The sequence below is a fragment of the Sturnira hondurensis genome, unplaced genomic scaffold (assembly GCF_014824575.4).
Source record: "Sturnira hondurensis isolate 20B ecotype Veracruz unplaced genomic scaffold, ASM1482457v3 Scaffold0002640, whole genome shotgun sequence".
NCBI classification, from domain to species: domain Eukaryota; kingdom Metazoa; phylum Chordata; class Mammalia; order Chiroptera; family Phyllostomidae; genus Sturnira; species Sturnira hondurensis.
In genome coordinates, this window is record NW_028075271.1 from 176,085 (window position 1) to 193,374 (window position 17,290).

The 17,290-nt window shown below is 59.4% G+C and overlaps 1 protein-coding gene across 1 annotated transcript in view; it reads right to left on the minus strand.

Moving 5' to 3' along the window:
• Window positions 1-14,421, minus strand: part of HUNK (hormonally up-regulated Neu-associated kinase) — a 71,145-nt gene extending 56,724 nt beyond the window's left edge. Inside the window, exon 1 of the mRNA XM_037040552.1 lies at window positions 14,173-14,421. Within this exon, the coding sequence (XP_036896447.1) occupies window positions 14,173-14,421 (249 nt within the window). The remainder of the gene's footprint in view (window positions 1-14,172) is intronic.
• Window positions 14,422-17,290: the final 2,869 nt, after the last annotated feature.

A 17,290-nucleotide genomic window follows, 5' to 3' on the forward strand; every position in this document is an offset into this window, starting at 1 on the left:
ACGGAAGGCAACTCCCCACAGAGTGAAAGTTGGGGGGCGAGGGGTGTGAGACAGAAAACCCCGAAAGTAAAGAACCCCAAGAGGAAAAAGTGACGGAGAAGGTGAGTGGATTCCAGCAGAGAGTGGTCTCTGTGCCCTGCTGCCCCTGCCCAGTGTGACGCCTGGGTGGCCTTGGCTGGGCTTCCGGACGTCTCCGCAGGCTGTCACTCAGCATCACGGGCGGGGCGGCCTGAACGCCACCTGGGATCGAGACATCCACCGGCTTCGCTGCTGCTGAGCGCGCTCTCCTTGGCTTGCAGTCTTCTCCTGGGTCCTCGTGGGGCCTCCTGCCCTCACGGGTCTGTGTCTGAGTGTCCCTTCCTCAGGAGGACACCCACGGGACCCCGATTCACTGTGATCACCTCTGTAAAGACCCCATCACCAAATACGGTCACATTCCGAGTCTGGGGGAGGAACCCTAACAAACACTCCAACGCCTCAAAACCCTCAACCGACACCCCAACAGGCGCTCACATGATGAGCGGCTGCGGAGCACCAGCCCTTTGGGGGCGGAAGCCACCTGGAGCCACACCAGGGCGGCACGGCCCGCCCAGCTGTGGGTCCTGGGTCACAAGTCACCTTACGGATGTCAGATCCTCCTCCACCACCCAGAGACGCAGGAGCTCGGGTTACACTTGGGTTACACTCCGAGCAACCCAAAACCACCCTGCTCCTTTCCCAGGAAGAAAAGGACAAAGAAAAAAGGAAAACTCTGTTCAAAGGCTCTTGCTTTCCATCGTCTCCACTTGCACGTGACTGTCACGGCCCCTAATTAAACTGTCATGCTGTTTACACCCAGACAAGGGAAAACTGGGTGGGGGACCATCAGCCCTTCAGGGGACTTTTCTCTTCCAACTTTCGGGGGCGGGGGGGGGACAGCTGATGGTCACGTCAACCCTTAACACACAGGAAGCCCGAGCCAGGGGCCGCTGTCAGCTCCAGCTGACTCAGGACACAGAAGGGCCACAGGCCTCCAGGCTCCAGGGCAGGGCATGTCCCCAGACCCCCTCCTCTGTGTCTCCAGGGCAGAAACCCAGCCAAGCTCCTTTACCTCCCGCCTCCTTCCTCTTGTTGTCTCCGGCAGAGCGAAACCGAGATGCGCGCCCCTCCAGAGGGCCACCGGGGCAGAGTGGAAGACATCTCCCCACGGTCCCCGTAAACCCTAGGGCCCCTCATGCATTGCACTTCCAGGAAATGTTTTCACTGCGATGGGGCGAGTTCTGTGTGTGGGGTTCCCGGCTTGGGGCAGATCTTGCCCCTGTGTGCAGTGCGTTGGGTGCCTTACATACAAACGCCCACTGCGGGGGGGGGAGGGGGGCATTTGGGACAGGAACCCCGCCCCCCACCCCGGCCTGCCAGCCTGCCTGCCCTGAAGCAAAGGCAACTGGCCCTCGAGTGCCCCAGGGAGCCACGGACACCCAGAGGGGTGCCCGGGACCATGTGGTCCCCCCAGAGGGGACACCTTTGCCCCGACCGTTGGCCTGCGCAGGCACCTCGTAGGAATTTGTGCAGATGCCCCTGCCAGCGCTCCACGTCAGGAAGACGATCAATAAATGTCGGAAAGAAGCAACCGCCCGTCTTCTCCGACGGCCAGGGAAAGGCACGGCTCTTCCTCTCGGAACTGCTAGCAGCTGGGAGTCCCGCCCTCCAGGACACCCAGCAAAGGGCTGCGGGACAAGGAGTGTGTGTTTGAAAAGGGCGTGAGGGGAGGGGCAGCATCTTCGGGGAGGAAGGGGGTGCGCTAGTAGTGGGGGGGTCCTGACCTCTCTCTCTGCCCTCCCCCGGCCTCAGCCTTGGTCACCTTCGCTTCCACAACAAAGAGATCAGAGAGAGGTCTTCAAAATTGGCATTTAATACTTTAAACTCCAAAATGAGCTCTAATTCAAGAAGCATCCCCGCCTGCAAGCTACAGGAAACAATCGATAGTCTATTCTCACATCACAGGGCACTGGCAGCCCAAGGCAGCTGAAAAGGGACAAGAACAAAGTCGCTCTGGGGACCCGGGGCGGGGGGCGGGGCGGGGGCACTGCAAGAACGGGAAACGCAGAAACGCGGCCAATAATAGTCCAAGACACAATCCTCAACACAACCCTGGAACCCAGAGGCGTCTCAGATCACACTGGACGTCACAGGACGCCCAGCCAAGAGCCAGGGAACAAATAAGGATAGCCACAGCCCCTAAGGAGGCCAAGTTCGGAGTGTGACAAAGACTCGGCCACCAAACCAAACGTGGAGAGCACGGCTGCGCGACCAACCTCCCCGACGCCCTCTTTCTTCCACAGTTAAGACGCTTTTCTGCAGGTGAAGGAGCCAGATGCCAAGGAAGTTACACGGAAGGATCCGAGGGCACCTTCCCAGCACCATGGCCCCACCCAGGAAACGGGGGGCGACCCAGAAACATCTGGAAAGAGCACAAAGTAAAAACCAGGAGGCAGAGAAGCCACAGTGAGAAGCCCCAGCCAGAGAGGAGGGAAGTGGAATCCAAGGAATGCAGACACGGGTCCCGGTGGACTTCCCGTCCTTCGGGGGGTGTTGACTGCAGGGGGGACGTGCAGCCAGTACCTTCTTCCTCACCCCCTTCCTCCTTAGAGCCAAACCGCATCGCCCACGATGAACAGTGTGGGCGTCCGTTTCTCTGTGTCTGAAAGAGGCGAGTTAACACAGACCTTCAAACACAGATGTGAAAGCCCGACGGCCAGGAGTTACCAGCTGTGTTCCCTGAAACAACGCTGAATCTGCTCTCAGGCCATGCGCTTCTCACACACACACACACACACAGAATATATGTGTGCGTACATTTCTAACACACACGCGTCTCTACTTAGTCCAATTCCCACTGAATCCCGTGAGGTGGCGGCATCATTTTGCAGATTCCGAAACTGAAGCTTCGAGGGTCTGGCCTCCTTCGCGAAGTCTGGGCAGCTACCCAGCAGCAGAGGTGGCCGGATCCGAAGCCTGCTGCCATCGGCACTGCAGTGCCCAACACTGTCAGGCCCTGTCACTCGGCAAGAGGTTAGAAAACCAAGTCAAGGGTCCCTGCCCCGTGAACATGACGGTTTTCTGCAGACGGCGACCACACCACTTCGGGTCCTGTCGACAGAGCAGAACCGACAACGAACCCTCGGGTTTACCGAAGCCTCAAAAATAAGGAGACTAAAGGCAAAGACTAACTGGTTGGAGTAGATGAAAGATGAAATTTCTGTGGGCCGCCTCCAAAAACACAAAGACAAAAACTGAGTCAAAGGCCAATGACCAGCTGGAAGAAGGAGTTTTTAAAGTTATAAGTAACTTCAAGTAACAGAATCCTATTTGTCCCCAAAATCAAAAGTTAAAAGAACATTCAACACCGTAGGACAATGTTCTCTATACATTAAGATAGGGGGGAAAACAAAGTTACAATATGGATGTCGTAATCTCAATTTTGTAGCATATGACTTCAAAAGGGTAAAAACAGCAACCACAGCCTGCTCTGCGTCACGGCAGAGACACATTCTGAAAAACGCGGCGGCTGCAGGTTCACGGCCGCGCAAACCATGGAGGACGTCACGCACACCTGTACCGCTGCCTGCTCCACGCTCTGCAGGCAGCCGGTCACCCCCGGGCTGCGAGCACACGAGCCACCCAGGAGCAGACGTGGTGAACACGCGGGTGTGACTCACGTACTGTTCACAGCACCTGTGTTTCACAAGCAGGAAGAGTCCACTCTGAAATAACAATAAAAATGTAGCAAATCCACAAACCAGGAGCAGAGCTGCTTATCTCCGGTGTCCAGCATGCTGTCCTGCACGGAACTGCGTGTGCTGGCCATGCAGGAGATTCCTTCGTACCAGCCTCACTGCAGACACAGAAGTGAGTCCCGGGTGTTGGGGGACATCGGGACGGCTCCGTGGTCACGGGGTGATGGGAAGTTTCCAACTCTGTCATAATCCTCTGGGGCCACTCCTGTCCACTGAGACAGGTCGTTTCAGGACACGTGCCTGACAGCCACGTGTACACTACATCTGTGTCTTACACACCCGGCCCACACGTGGAGATGTGCCTGGGGATGGATGACTGCGGGGATGTGTGACTACATGTGATTTTTGTTTTGTATGTGTGTTTCTATGTATTTTCCACAAGGAACCAGGGGTAAAAAAAAATTCATCTTTAATTAATCAGAAGAAAGAGGGTAATTTTTAAAAACAGGAGTGTTGGTAATGGAATGTGACTGGTAAGGTGAAGTAGCAAGCGGCAGAGTTAGTGGGTGTGCCAGAAAAGTATGTGGCAATGAACAAACGTTAGCCCAGGATTTATCGTAGATTAGTAACTTCGAATACTCCAGAATGCACCAGCCACTGGACTGGGTTTAAAGGATTTTAAAACACTGAGTACTTGGTCCAAAGGACTTAAAGATTTATTGTTACAATATTTATGCTTTAAAATAAATAATTAAAATATTTATATTTTACACTTTAATTTTTAAAGAGTTATCGCTGACCAAGGAAAAACACTGATTTACATTAGATAATTTGTATCTATTTTTAAATAAGTGTGCCCCTTCCGATCTGGAAGGCACCGATTCTAAGTCTGACTATTGGAGAGAAACTTTGTTACTCACTCACTCCCCGGTGCTTCAATTTAACGCTTGCTACGGTAGGAAGCTGCTGATCTACGAAAAAAATATCTCGCATAATGAATTAGGTGGCAGCGCGACAGCCACACACTTGCGTTTCCCCTCCGGAGGGAAATTCGAGTTCATTTTGGGCTTGAAATTGCCACTGCCGCTCACAACTGCTCCTTCCTCCCGCAACAAAATGTCGCCCCGTGGGAACGACTAGTTACAAATCTGGACAAGCGCTCCCGGAGCCCGTGTCCTGCTTTCTCTGCATTCCTCACTGTAAGGGCCCCGCTGGCTGAGGACGCAGTCGCGGCTGGTCCGGTCGACTTTCCACCTGGGACGAAGAGTGCACTTGGAAAGCCAGGCTCCCTGTCAGAGCCGGCTGCAGCGACTCCAATGCAAACCAGACTGTGCCAACGAGGGCTCCTGTCTCGGTCCCTTTGCTTTCCTTCACTGACTTGGAGCTCAGATAAAATGCTAGAATGTTCTGACCCCAGACTGGACACCAGCCTTCCCGGAAGCGTCCCCATGTTCCCCAGCACGTCCTCATTCCAAGTGCCCGAGGTCCCAGCCCAAACGGAGCCGGAAAAGCTGGCCTCACTCCAGACCGTCTGCGTGGCCAGCCAGCAACACTGGGTGTGTGGCTGTCGGTGACAAGTAATCTCTGTCCCTGTGTCCCTTCCTGGAGGAGGGTGGCATCACCGGGGCCTCCGGGGACCCTGGGTGTGCGGCTCTGACCACTGGGGGCAGCTGCTCCACGTCACCCAGAATCCTCGCTCCCCCAGAGGCGTTTCTCCTCCCAGCGCAAGAGAGAGGCTCAAAGCCCGCTCACCAGAGCTGCGCACGGAGAGTTGGCTCCCAAAAAGTCATGCTTAGCATGACGCCACATGATATACATGCAGGAGGGTACACACGCACACACACGTCTGTGTGTGCCGACACAGTTAACCCTGCAGCGACACGGGTGGGAACTGACGGGCCCACTCACACGGGGATGTGGGGTTTTCTCAATCAACACAGTAAGTATGTTTTCTCTGTGATTTTCCCAGCACCATTTTCTTCTCTCTGGTTCACTCCGCTGTAAGAAGACAACAAACTACACACGTAACACACGCACCGTGCGCGCATCATCAGGAGGCTGCTGGCAGTCAGCCCTCGGCCTCCGAGAGTCCCCATCCGCAGACGGAAACACTGTTCCCCACCAGCAGCCCGCTGGCTCTGCGCACGGGGTGGGGGGCCTTCGGACATAGAGGCTGACTATAGCAGTTTGGGAGCAGGCAGGAGTTGCATGTGGATTTTTGACTGTGCCAGGGGGTTAGCACCCCTAACCTGCATTACTGACGGGCCAACTGTATGTGCATACATGCATTTGGGGGGGACACACGCATGTGCACACACACGGTTCAACCTTCTCACTTCAAAGTGAGCTTGTGAGAACTGGCAGAAAGGGCAGCCCCCCAGGCCACATGGGAGGCCCCGTGCCCACGGTGAACCTCGAATGCTGGGGCAAAGGGGCAGGAAAAGCAAGCCTGGGGCCCACAGGGCGACTGTCACCCACACCCGGCGTATCACTCACACTCAGGGCTTCGGCATGGTCACCGATGACCCTTGACCTCACACTTTTGTTAGAAAACCCTCAATGGGACCCCAAACACTCCGTTTGCTTGGGCGTGAGGGATTCCCCAAAATGTAGCACTTCTGGGGCTAAACTTGAGAGAGTCCCAGACACCCCAGGACATCTGGGCACCCTCACTGTGAAGTCGGGACAACAGTAGCCACCGGAAAAGGTCACCGTAAGGACTTGTTGTGCAGACAGCAAACCCCTAGGACAGAGCCTCGCAGGCAGCCCAAGATCCATAAAGGTCAGTCGCCCCCATCAGTGGGACATCCCCAAAGGCAAAGCTGGCCGAGGCCCTGGGTCCTCTCCCACAGGCTGTGGTGATGTGGGCGGTCACAGGGCCCCTGCCCTGCTCCAGGCAGGCAGAGGCCTCGCTGGGAGTCTGAGCTGGGAGTCTGAGCTCAGCCGACGACCTGCACAGACACGTCCAGACCCCTCGCTGACAGCTGCTGCGGCGCCTTCTCCTTCCCTGGCCAGTGCTCCGAGCCCACTGGGTGCCCGTCGCTGCTGTGCCCACTCCCAGGCACTGTGCAGAGAACTGCAGCACAGGGCGGACAGTGAGCCAGAGGGAACCTTCACAGCGCATGAGCGTCGGAACCGAAGCAAGAAGACAGGCAGACACCGCACCAAAGGCCTGGAGGTGGGACGTCCCGCAGCAGACGAGACGGCAGAAGTGGCTCGGGGAGGGAGGCGAGGCGCCGTGGCCCAGAGGTCGGGGGAAAGCAGCCTTTTAACTCAGGAGACTGACAAACTCACAAAAAATGTGTTGTCCGAGAGACAGATCCCAGCCTCCCTGTATCTCCACGGGAACATCCAAAAAAACGCATGTTTGCAAACAGCCACCTCGCCCATCTGTAGCGCTGTCCCTGCAGTTTCCCAGAAAGCGCCGAGAGCTCATTAACCGTCCCCTGACCCAGCAAAACACTCTCTGCTGGGGCTGGTCACCGTCCCTTTGACACCGGTGGAAGGCACAAGTGTCCGGGGCTGGAAGTCCTCCCGAGGAGTGCTGGCACATAGCCTGCTCAACCCCATCACTCACTCGGGCACCCCCCGGGGCTGCAGGTGAGACCAACGGCACTTCTAGACTGACCCCGCAGGCCGACCCCTCTGGCCCCGGGAAGCTCAGAGCGCCCGTGGTACCACCGAGTACCCGCTCGGCTTCTGGGGCCACTCAGGGCCCTGGATGGAGCTGCCCTCCCTCCCTCACAGGAGACGAACAATCCACACAAATACACGCCGGGGGGGGGGGTCAGGTGAGGGATGAGTCCAGGGGTGCCTGCCCCCCAGACCCTCGTGTTTAAGTCTCCTCTTCGTGTATCTGGGCTGGGGGGGCTTGTGAACCACATCACCGATCAACACCCGCTCTGGCCCTGCATGGGTGACTCACGTGTGGCCGGGCAGGGGGCAGCAGTCAGGCGTCCGGGGAGCCCAGTCCAAAGCCTTGGTGCGGCCTGGGCCAGCCCGCCTCGCCTGGGCGTACTCCGCAATACACTCACAGGTGCTGACACCCATGGTGACGTGCCCCCGGCCCCGCCCAGTGACACGCAAACCTCGAGTGGCTGAGGGCCAGCTTGACCCTCGGCTACACCGTAAACTTCCAAAGTGACAAACGGGCACGGACATTCACTGCAGTGCGATTTGGGAGTGACCAAAATGGCACGTCACCCACGTGTCCATTCTTTGACCGTCCCTAGCTCTTTAAGCAACAGCCGATGACTCACGGGACGAGGATGGTTGTTGCAGACCCTCCGTCCAGGGAGTGCTGGGCGGTCACTGACGGGACCCACAGTAGTTTTGGGAAGGACGTTCGGGACATAATGCTGGGGGGAAGTGGGACACTGAACAGCACGTCCAGTGGAAAGTACATGCTTCTACTCCTGGAATTGACACACGTGGACAGACATGCGCTGGCCTGTGCAGGCCCACGGGGGGGGGGGGGGCACAGCCTGAGGCCCAAGGGTGAGAGGCAGAGTTCTCTGGCTGCAGCCCCTTGACCCTCTGAATGTCCACCCAGGTGTGGGTAGGAACTACGCCAACACGAACCCGAATGGATCTTAAAATCCCACAAAAGTGATTAAAACACAAACAAAACCCAGGCACTGGCAGTCACCTCACTAGGCGGGACAGAGCGGGCACAGTGGCAGTGGCAAGAGAGTGCCAGCAGGTGGCTCGGACCCCAACCCCACACCCCTTCGCAGCTTTCCCAGGAGTCGGGGAGGCAGAGCCTCTACCAGGCAAGCAGCGCTCCCTCTCGGCAGGCACCCTGGTCGACCAGCTGGCCAAACTCGGCCGACACAGGGTCCTCCGGTGAGAACACACAGAATGCATCCAAGTGCCCTGCAGTGCCCACAGACACAACAGAGGGGCCCGAGAACCCCAACCAAAGGGAAGGGGGGCGGAGCTTCTCCCAGAGGCTCGGAGGGGCTGGACTGCAGATGCCTCGGGCTCCTCATTTCAGGGCCAGAGGGACCAGATCCGGGTGGGCGGCCAGGGCGGGGCAGCTGCCCACGTTCTGCATGGAAACGGCTTGAACTCAGGGTCAGACCCCGTCCCACTCAGGAGGAGTGGGCGCCAGCACCTACTGCCCGGATTTCCCTTCGGGGCTACAGGCCTTGCTGGCTCCCAGCACAGGATAGGGAGGGGACGTGAGGGGGAGGGGGGCTTTACCCCAAGAACTGCCCCCAGCAGGGGTCCGAGGCCCCAGACCCTTCCCAGGGCAGCCCACGCCCAAGACAGGCCCTGCAGAGGCCCAGTGCCCAGAGGCACTTCGACCCCTCCCGCCCCTCTCCTCCCCTCCCTCTTCTCCCCTCTGCTGCCCTCAGAGGCACTGGTCCCCATGTATTACCCAAGACCCCATTCCCTCCCCCTCAAGGCCTGCACACCAGGAAGCCACCTCCACACAACCCTAACGCCCTGAGGGGGTCTGATGTCATCGAGTTAAGACCAGGCCCTACTCCATGAGGGTCATCGTCGTCGTCGTCATCCCCTAAGTCCAATGGCTGGTGTCCTGATTAGGAAGGAGAGGGCAATGTAGACACAAGCGTCACATGGGGGAAGATGGCCGCTGGAACGCAGAGGCGAGGGTGTGGAGTGACGCGGTGGCAAGCCCAGGGCTGTCCGTGGCCACCGGAAGCTGGGACAGACCAGAAACGGTCCTCCCTGCAGCCTTCGGAGGGGGCCTGGCCCCACAGACACCTTGAGTTTGAACGTGTGGCCTCCAGAAGCCTGAGAGACTAAATCCCTACAGTGTCGAGCCCGGGGCAGGTGGCAGCTGCCCGGCAGTGACAAGAGAAGGTCAGACGGAAGCCTACTCGCAGCACTCCCGCTCCGTCCGTGGCCAGGGTCCCCGCAAGCCTCCGAGGGGGTAATGCACGGGGGGGCTGGAGGGCCCCACAGTCAGCACACCACCACCGCACCGGTGGGCAGGCAGAGGACAGGCAACAGCTCGCGCTGCCTCACAGAGCGGTCGCCTGCTCAGCATTCCCCAGGCCCCGGGGTTCGCCCCCTTCCCACCGGCCATCTCCCCAGCCAGCCCGCAGCACCCACTCGAGAGCATGAAACTCCACTCAGCACGGCACGCAGGAGGGGGTTTCTCCAGTGCGCTGACTGGGGCTGGGCAATGCCAGTCGGCAGGTTTCAACCTGCAGGCCGAGCAGGTGGCTGTGTTACCCTGAAGAGCCAGCCCGGTGCCCGGGTCAGGGTGTGGCAGCGCTTCGTGTCCGAGCCCCCGTCCCACGGTGAACTGGCCTGTGTAGCATCTCCCAGGCAGGCACAGCCGCACGCCATCTGGGAGGGTGCCCACGGAGGGGAGGAAGGGGTCTGCCTCGCTGGCCGGGACCGCCAGTGCTGGTGACATCCCACCTACAGAGACCACACCAGGCCGCGCTCCTCCTCCCGTGTACCACGCTGGCTGGGGCAGGGCCTCGGGCACCCTTTGCAGTCCCTGGGGCCTGGTCATCAAGGAGCAGGGATTTCCATCATTCACGGGCACTTCAGAAAGAGGTGGCAGCACTGAGGCGGCCCCGCCTGGTCACGCACCCGCACCCACGGACGTCCACAGCACGCTGAGCAGGTGCTTTGGCCAGACGCCACCCGCGTGCCGAGAAACCCCGCCGAGGACTAATAAGAATCTCCAGGCTCTAAGCATTTCTCGTTCCTCAGAGCCATTACCACTCGATTTCTAACACTAAAAAAAAAAAACAAAACAGGATTTAGCACCTGTTTGTTTCAGAAATACTCGCTAAAAATGCTAAAAACAGATCTGCCAAAAGGCCACCTTTAAAATTAGTCGTGTTTCCCGCCCGGGGCAGAGCACAGGGGTGTATTTTTAGTAACCCTCCCACCCCAGGTAGCTGGCAGCCACGCTCCACGCATCATTATTGGCAACTTACTAAGCAGGCGAATGCTATTTTTAGTCCCCAAATAGCTCCAATGAAAGTCATAAACAGGCTTATTTCTTAAACCAAAGGTTAGAACAAGATATTTAAACACCTTCACGAACCGTGTTTCCTGCCCAACTTCGGATCTGAGACCAACCTCGGGGTTAAAGGTAAAGGGGACCGTGGCCTCGAGTCCTCTCCCCATTCTGCGCCCACGGAGCCAGCTCTGGACCCGACGCGTGCCCCTGCCTTCCTCCGCAGGCCTTCCCCACTAGCTTGTATCAGTTTTTTTCCAAATGTGCTAAGCACCTCCTATGTGCCGGAGACTGCACTCTGCAGAGCTTGGGGACCCAGGTCACGGCCCGAGCACGGCCCCTCTGAGTCTCCCGGGCCATCAGCCGGCACTCCTGGTCAGCACCCTGGCTCTCGTCTCGCAGTCTCAGCGCCTCCTTCTCCAAACCTGACTTCCCGTGAGTTTTCCTCCGCTAATCAGCGATGTGGGGCTAGTCAAAGACGCCCGGCCTCGACTGAGGACACAGCTATCACGATTTCCCGGGAGCACATGAACCATTTATTTTTAAAGCCACCCGAACAGAGATTGCTCCGACTCCAAGTTGGAGGACAAAACTAGGTCTCGGCCAAAGTCATTCTTTTTTTTCAAGCAGTAAGAGGGCCATGTTGATGCGGACGACTTTTGAACAAACTTCGTCGGAGGAAAGGCAGGAAAACCCTGTCCCCGCAGGAGATGGTGGGGGCTGCCTCCAGAGGAGACAAGGCTGAAGCCCGACGTGAAAGGAGAAAAGTGAGTGTCTGCCATCCAGACTCAGGCAGTCACTCCTGGCAAGCCCTGGAGGGTTTCACCCCATCTTTTCAGAAATGTGCACTAGGTTAAAACACAACATACACACGGAGACACACACCCCCTCCATCCCCCTTCCAGCTTTTTCATGAACTGACACCCCCGCCACAGCTGCCCTAGATCAGTTCACTCAGGGGTGGCATGGGGGAATGCATCTATTTCTTACTATAGTGTTCATGACTTCCCCACCACTATGGTCAACATCCTCTAGAAAAAAGGAGGAGAAAAGTGAAGTGCTTCCTCCCAAAAGTCTGCACCTTATAAAACCCGGGAGGGGGGGGGGGTACTGTCCAGTGAGAGCCCCTCCTGAGCCACCAACACCACCCACCCTGGGGGACACCGCAGAGCTCCTTCCTCCTGCCTGTCACCCCAGGTCTCCCCTCGCGTGGCTCACAGGAGTAGCGCTTCCCCAGGGGAAACCTCCTAATAGCTCTCCTTTTTAAAGAGACCGAAGGCAGAGAGTGGTGTGGGGGTGGCTATGCCCTGGCTTGGGCTTCGGTGAGACAGTGTTCATGACCGAAGTGGGGACGGGACTAGAGAACTCAGCAGTCCTCCTGGGCAGAGGCAGGCAGTCAGACGGACAGACAGACACACGCACTGTAACCTCTACAGTCGGCCCAAACCCAGGCCTGTCAATCAAGCACCAGACGTGCTGGGTTTGGCAGGCAGACGCCATGGACGACACCACAGTTTCCTCGAGGCCGGAGGTCACAGTGCTGGAGCCCAGGTCACTCCTGAGGCTCCAGGCTGGGCCCCGGAGAGAACTCTCCCTCCTGCCCCTGCACCCTGGGAACCGCTGTCCTCCACTAGACCCAGCCAGGCCTCCGACTAACGTTCAGGCCTTACGGGAGTGAAGCCACTTTGGTGATGAAAGAAGGGGAAGATGAGAGAGAAAGGGTGTGAGTGCCGAGGGGCCAGGTCTCCCTGCGGGGACCCCATTTGGGCAGGAAATCCCCGGGGCCCAGTGAGCCCTGTGTGCCCAGGGCCGAGCCCCAGAACCCAAGCACTGGGTAGGGACAGAACTCAGAGTGCAACCTGGCCAAAGCAGCCCAGGCCAACAGCCCTAAGTTACCATGTTGGGGGTGGGGGGGGCGCCAACATGGAGTGGAGCAAGGAGGTGGCCAGAAGCTGAAGCAGCCCAGCACAGGGCAGGTGACAGAAATATGCTGTCATGGGGCCACTGGCTGCCAGCGTCAAGCCTCATCTCTTCTTGCCAAGTTCATGAGCAAACAGGACAACCACCTTCAACCCCACACACCTGGGATGAGGATCGCCTCCCACCACCCACCCCAGCAGAAAGTGAGTTCGCAGGGCACACGGGGCAGTGAGCGCACAGCTGAGGGACCCTGGTGGCACTGTGTACCCTCCCCCGCTCCTCCAGAACGGTCTGCAGTTTTTTGTTCGGTTTCTGTCTTCTCTGAAGAGCTGCGTGGTTGAGGAAGTTCACCCTAGGCACTTCCTTTCCGAGTGGAAATCCGAGCAACAGGCACTTTTTGAAGTGCTCTCTGCCCCCACTTCCCCCAAACGCAGGGTTGTAGGAACAGCGGGCACAGGACGAGGCTGAGAGGAGACCTGCACTCAGACGCAAGGGTCTCCAGAGCAGAGTAGGGAGACCGGAGGAAAAACGGGGGGGGGGGCAGGGCACCCCGCACTGCCATCAGGGGTGGCACAGCAGGTTCGAAGGCTGGGCAAAGAATCCCAGATCGGCGGGTGGAGGAGGGGTTAGGAAGTCCCAGCTTTTCTGGCCCCAATTCCTCGCTCCACCCCCACCCCCCCTCACACTACTGATGCCTCCCCGAGCTTTGGGCCACAAAAGCAACTGCTCCCAGGCCAGTGCTGAGCGACCCCAGCCAATAGGAGCCTACAGCCTGAGCTGACCTAAGCTTCAGGCAAAGTAGCTCTAAGCGTGAGGCAACTCCAGGCTGGGGCAGCCTGCCCGCTCGCGGTGACACAGTGCCTGGGCCGCTCACCTCCGAAGTCGGTCACCGTATCTTGGGTTTCTTCTCGCAGATCTAAGTTACAACGCGAATGCGCCTGGGCTTGGCCTGGCACTGGGTCACAACTGACTAACTTCTAACTTGACCTAAGGCTGCAGAGGGTGTCCCCCCAGGCCGGTTCTCGCCCCACCAGAGCAGGGTCGTTCCTGCAGCTTCCACGCAGGCACGGGGGGCGGGGGGCGGGGAAGGGGGCCTTGATAACCCTCCCTCGCACAAAAACTTCCCTGGCTACCCCCGCGCACAGGTGAAAAGGAGGGCCCCCCACTTTCTCCCCAGAGCCCAGGTCGGGGCTCAGACCCTGGCCCCTCCCCGGGGTTGGCTAATCAGCCGGCCCGCCCTCACCCTAAAGGCGCACGGGCCCCGGCCCAGGTCCTTGCCTCCCCGGGGATCTCCAGCGGGAAGCCGAGGCCCCCAACCCGCGCTGGTGTCCGCCAGGCGGCGCCCTTCCAGGAGCCAAAGAGCTGCAGGCGGCTTCTCCGCCGAGTCAGCCTCCCCCCGGGGACCGACCCCCGATTCCCTCCCGGCAAAGGCCGCGCCGGGGCCGAGGGGCCTGCGCTCGCACTGGGGTCGACCCTTCTCCGTCCGGAAAGTAAAGGTGGGGCGGCCAGGACTCCGCGGCCGACTCCCCACGGGGCCCCGCGGCCGGACCCCAGCCCAGTCCTGCGCCGCGCCCCGCCGCTCACCTTCTCGCCGGTCAGCACGTGCAGCCCCTCGCGCACCTTCGCGAAGGAGCCTTCGCCCAGCTTCCTGCTGCCGACCAGGTAGTTGCCCACGCGCTTGTGGTGCTGGAAGTCGCGCAGCCGCTCGCGGGGCACGCCGCTCACCCAGGCCGGCAGGAAACTTCCCTCGCAGGCCGCCGCGGGCCGGGCCGCGTCCTCGCCGCCCCCCGCCTCAGGCTCGCCCAGGAGCCCGTCCCCCGCCGCCGCCGGCATCGCGCCGCCCGGCTCCTCCTCCGGCTCCGCTTGGGCTCCGCTCCGGCTCCTCCCGCCGCCGCCGGGCCCGGCCCCGCCGAGCGCGCGCAGACAATAGCGGCAGCCCAGGCGGCGGGGCCCGGGGACCCGCCCCCAACAAGTTCTTCTTCGGAGGGTGGCCGGGCCCCTTGCTGGACGCTGGCCCCGCCCCGGGTCCCGTTCAGACTGCCGAGGTCAGCGGCCGCGCTCGGGGGCGCGGGGAGCCGCTCTGGCCGGGGAGGGACGGCGAGGGCGCGGTTCGGTGCCCGGGTCCCGGATCCCTGCGCTCGGGTCCCCGCGCCCGGCGCCTCCGCAGCCTCCGCCCTGCCTGCTCCGACCGCGCGGGCTCGGGTCCGCTCGCCTGCTCGTCCTAGCTGGGCGCGCAGCGGGCTGCAGGCGCCCTCTGGACGGCGGCAGAAGAAAGCCCCATTCAGTCTGAATTTGCAGAAATTTAATCCGGGCGCAGGCGGCGGGAACAGACGCGAGCTCCGCGGCACAGCCTGTGCACTTTCAAATCCCTCGTAGCCCCTCCCTCGCCGCGCGCAACAGCCGCGCTCGCCCCTAGCTGGAGACGGAGGGCGGGGGCGCGAAGCGGCGGACCGGGGGACCCCGCGCGGCCTGGCAGGCGCGCTCCCGGCTGCCGGATTCCGGCCGTCTCCCGCCGTGCCTCCCGCCGGATTCTGAGCTCCGGCTTTCTGGACCTTTCGGCGGTGAAACACTCTTCCAGCCGCACCCACCCGGGGCAGGAGGGAGGAAGGCGCCCGGAGCCGGTGTCCAGCGCGGGGCCTGGCACGCAGCACGGCCCCCGGTCCCTCTTGGGTGGAAAGGGTGGGGGAGGGGCAGGCGGGCGCCTGCCTGGGTTCGCACGCTGATGGGACCGCTCTGTTGCGAGACTAGCCGGCGCGACAACAGTCCGGCGGCCACGCCGGAGCCCGGACGATGGCAGCCTCCGCCAGCGCGTTTTACACCTTCGCGTCCCGCTGCGGCGCTGCGGGCGGGCGGCGGCGGGCTGAGCGGCCCCGCGCTTCCCGCTCCCAGAGGCTTTTGTTCTGCGCGCCCCGTGACTGCTTGCCCCCCGTAAACGAGCCCCTCTGCCCGGAGGACGCGGATCTTCTGCAGGTTCCCCAGAGTCTTCTCAAACCTAAAATAGGGATCTCGAGAGGGGATACACTGGCGGAGGAGGGGGAGGGGGCCCGGAAAGAAATCTACAAAACGCTACCTGTTGAGGTTGAGCGGCCAGATAAAAGGCGCCAACGCGCAGCGCGTACTCCACCCGGGTCCTACAGCGTCAGAGTTGCAAGGGAAGGCCCGGCCCCGCCCGAGTGCCTTTCCCCGACTGCCCCTCCGCACACCGGTAGGACACTCCCTGTCCGCGCTCTGAAGGTGGGGGGGCGGGGGGGCCGCTGTGGTTAATCCAGCGCCCTGGGAGCTTTCTGACCCGTGCGAAAGGTGGCCAGAGAAGCATCTACTTTAAATAGATCTACTTTTAACTATTAGGCTATAATCGACTACTCGCAAGTGTGCAAGTCACCGGCCTTGGCTTCCCTCCGTCTTCTTGATGTCTCCATTTTTCCATATTGAAGAGACAGTTTCAAGTGCATCTCTTGCTGTGTTGAAGGGACTTTTTTGGCACCACCCCACCCCGCCAATTCCTGCAAGGCCCGTTCCATCTGTCTAATGTCTCTAATTGAATGGTAAAATTTCAAGAGGACAGTAACATGGGGGGAGGGGACAGTGTCCAGTGAATGAGGACTGCGAAGCTCGCTTTGAGGTCCAAACCATTGTCTTCCTTCAGAAGAGTGCTTCGCGTCCCCCCCCCCCACCAATGTCGTATTAATAGAGTATGACATTTTAAAATTCCGGGCATTAGCTGTATACGAAAACTTAGAAATTCCCTTATTATGGTGAGAGGCAAATGTCAGAGACTGTTCATCAAAGCGTCTTTACGACCTAAAAAAAATTAGCTTCAGGCATAAAAATGGTGGGAGACATTTATAATAAAATATAGGTTTTCTTTCCTTTTAATTATCCTCTGGGGGGTGGAGGTCAGCAAAGGGGTGAAGAAGAGAGAAAAACCAGGCCCATTAAATCTTCTTCTAGCCTGATGCCTGGGCTTGATTCAAGTTCACTGCCAATCCCATCAGCTGGAATGGATGCCAAAGGGAAGTCCAAATGCCACGCTTGTCTGGGCTTAGCGACTGGTTTCTGAACTGCAGGTCCTGCTCCCTGAATGACCTGGTTTAATAAAAGTAACCCCAGAAATTCCTGTTCTTAAGACAAATTAGTGCATGATGTATCACCCTCCTATCAGACTCATAGAAAACATCTGCTTGAAAAGCACCCCCCCTCTCCCCCCCCATTGGCCTGAAGACTGTCTAATCGCCCTGCACTAAATGTCTTCTCCCCCCGCCCTCTGTGGGGTCACCCTGGGCCCTCGATGTCCCCTGTTCTCACCCCTACATGTTTTTCCTGTGCCAACCCACTCCCCGTCCGACACCTCTGCCTCCTTCCTACCTTGTCCCATGGGTCCCTGTCCCATGAAGCCCTTGCAGTCCATGGGCTACAAAAGCCAGGGGCCCCTCCCTCCTCTCCCACCCCACAGCCCTCACGCATCACACTCTCCTGGCGGTGTTCTCTGTTCTCGGTGTTCTCGCACTCACTACACGTGTAGTGTCTCCTCTTTCAGACGCACTGAGGGTGGGAGTTGTGTTTCATTTCACATTCTATTTGCCCTGGGGGCCCTAGCCCAGGGCCTGAGACCTGGCCATTGTTCAACAAATATCTGTGGGACAAATAAGTGGAAGTCACTGTTCGCTGATTCTTGAATGAGTAGCATTTCAGGGCTCCTGAG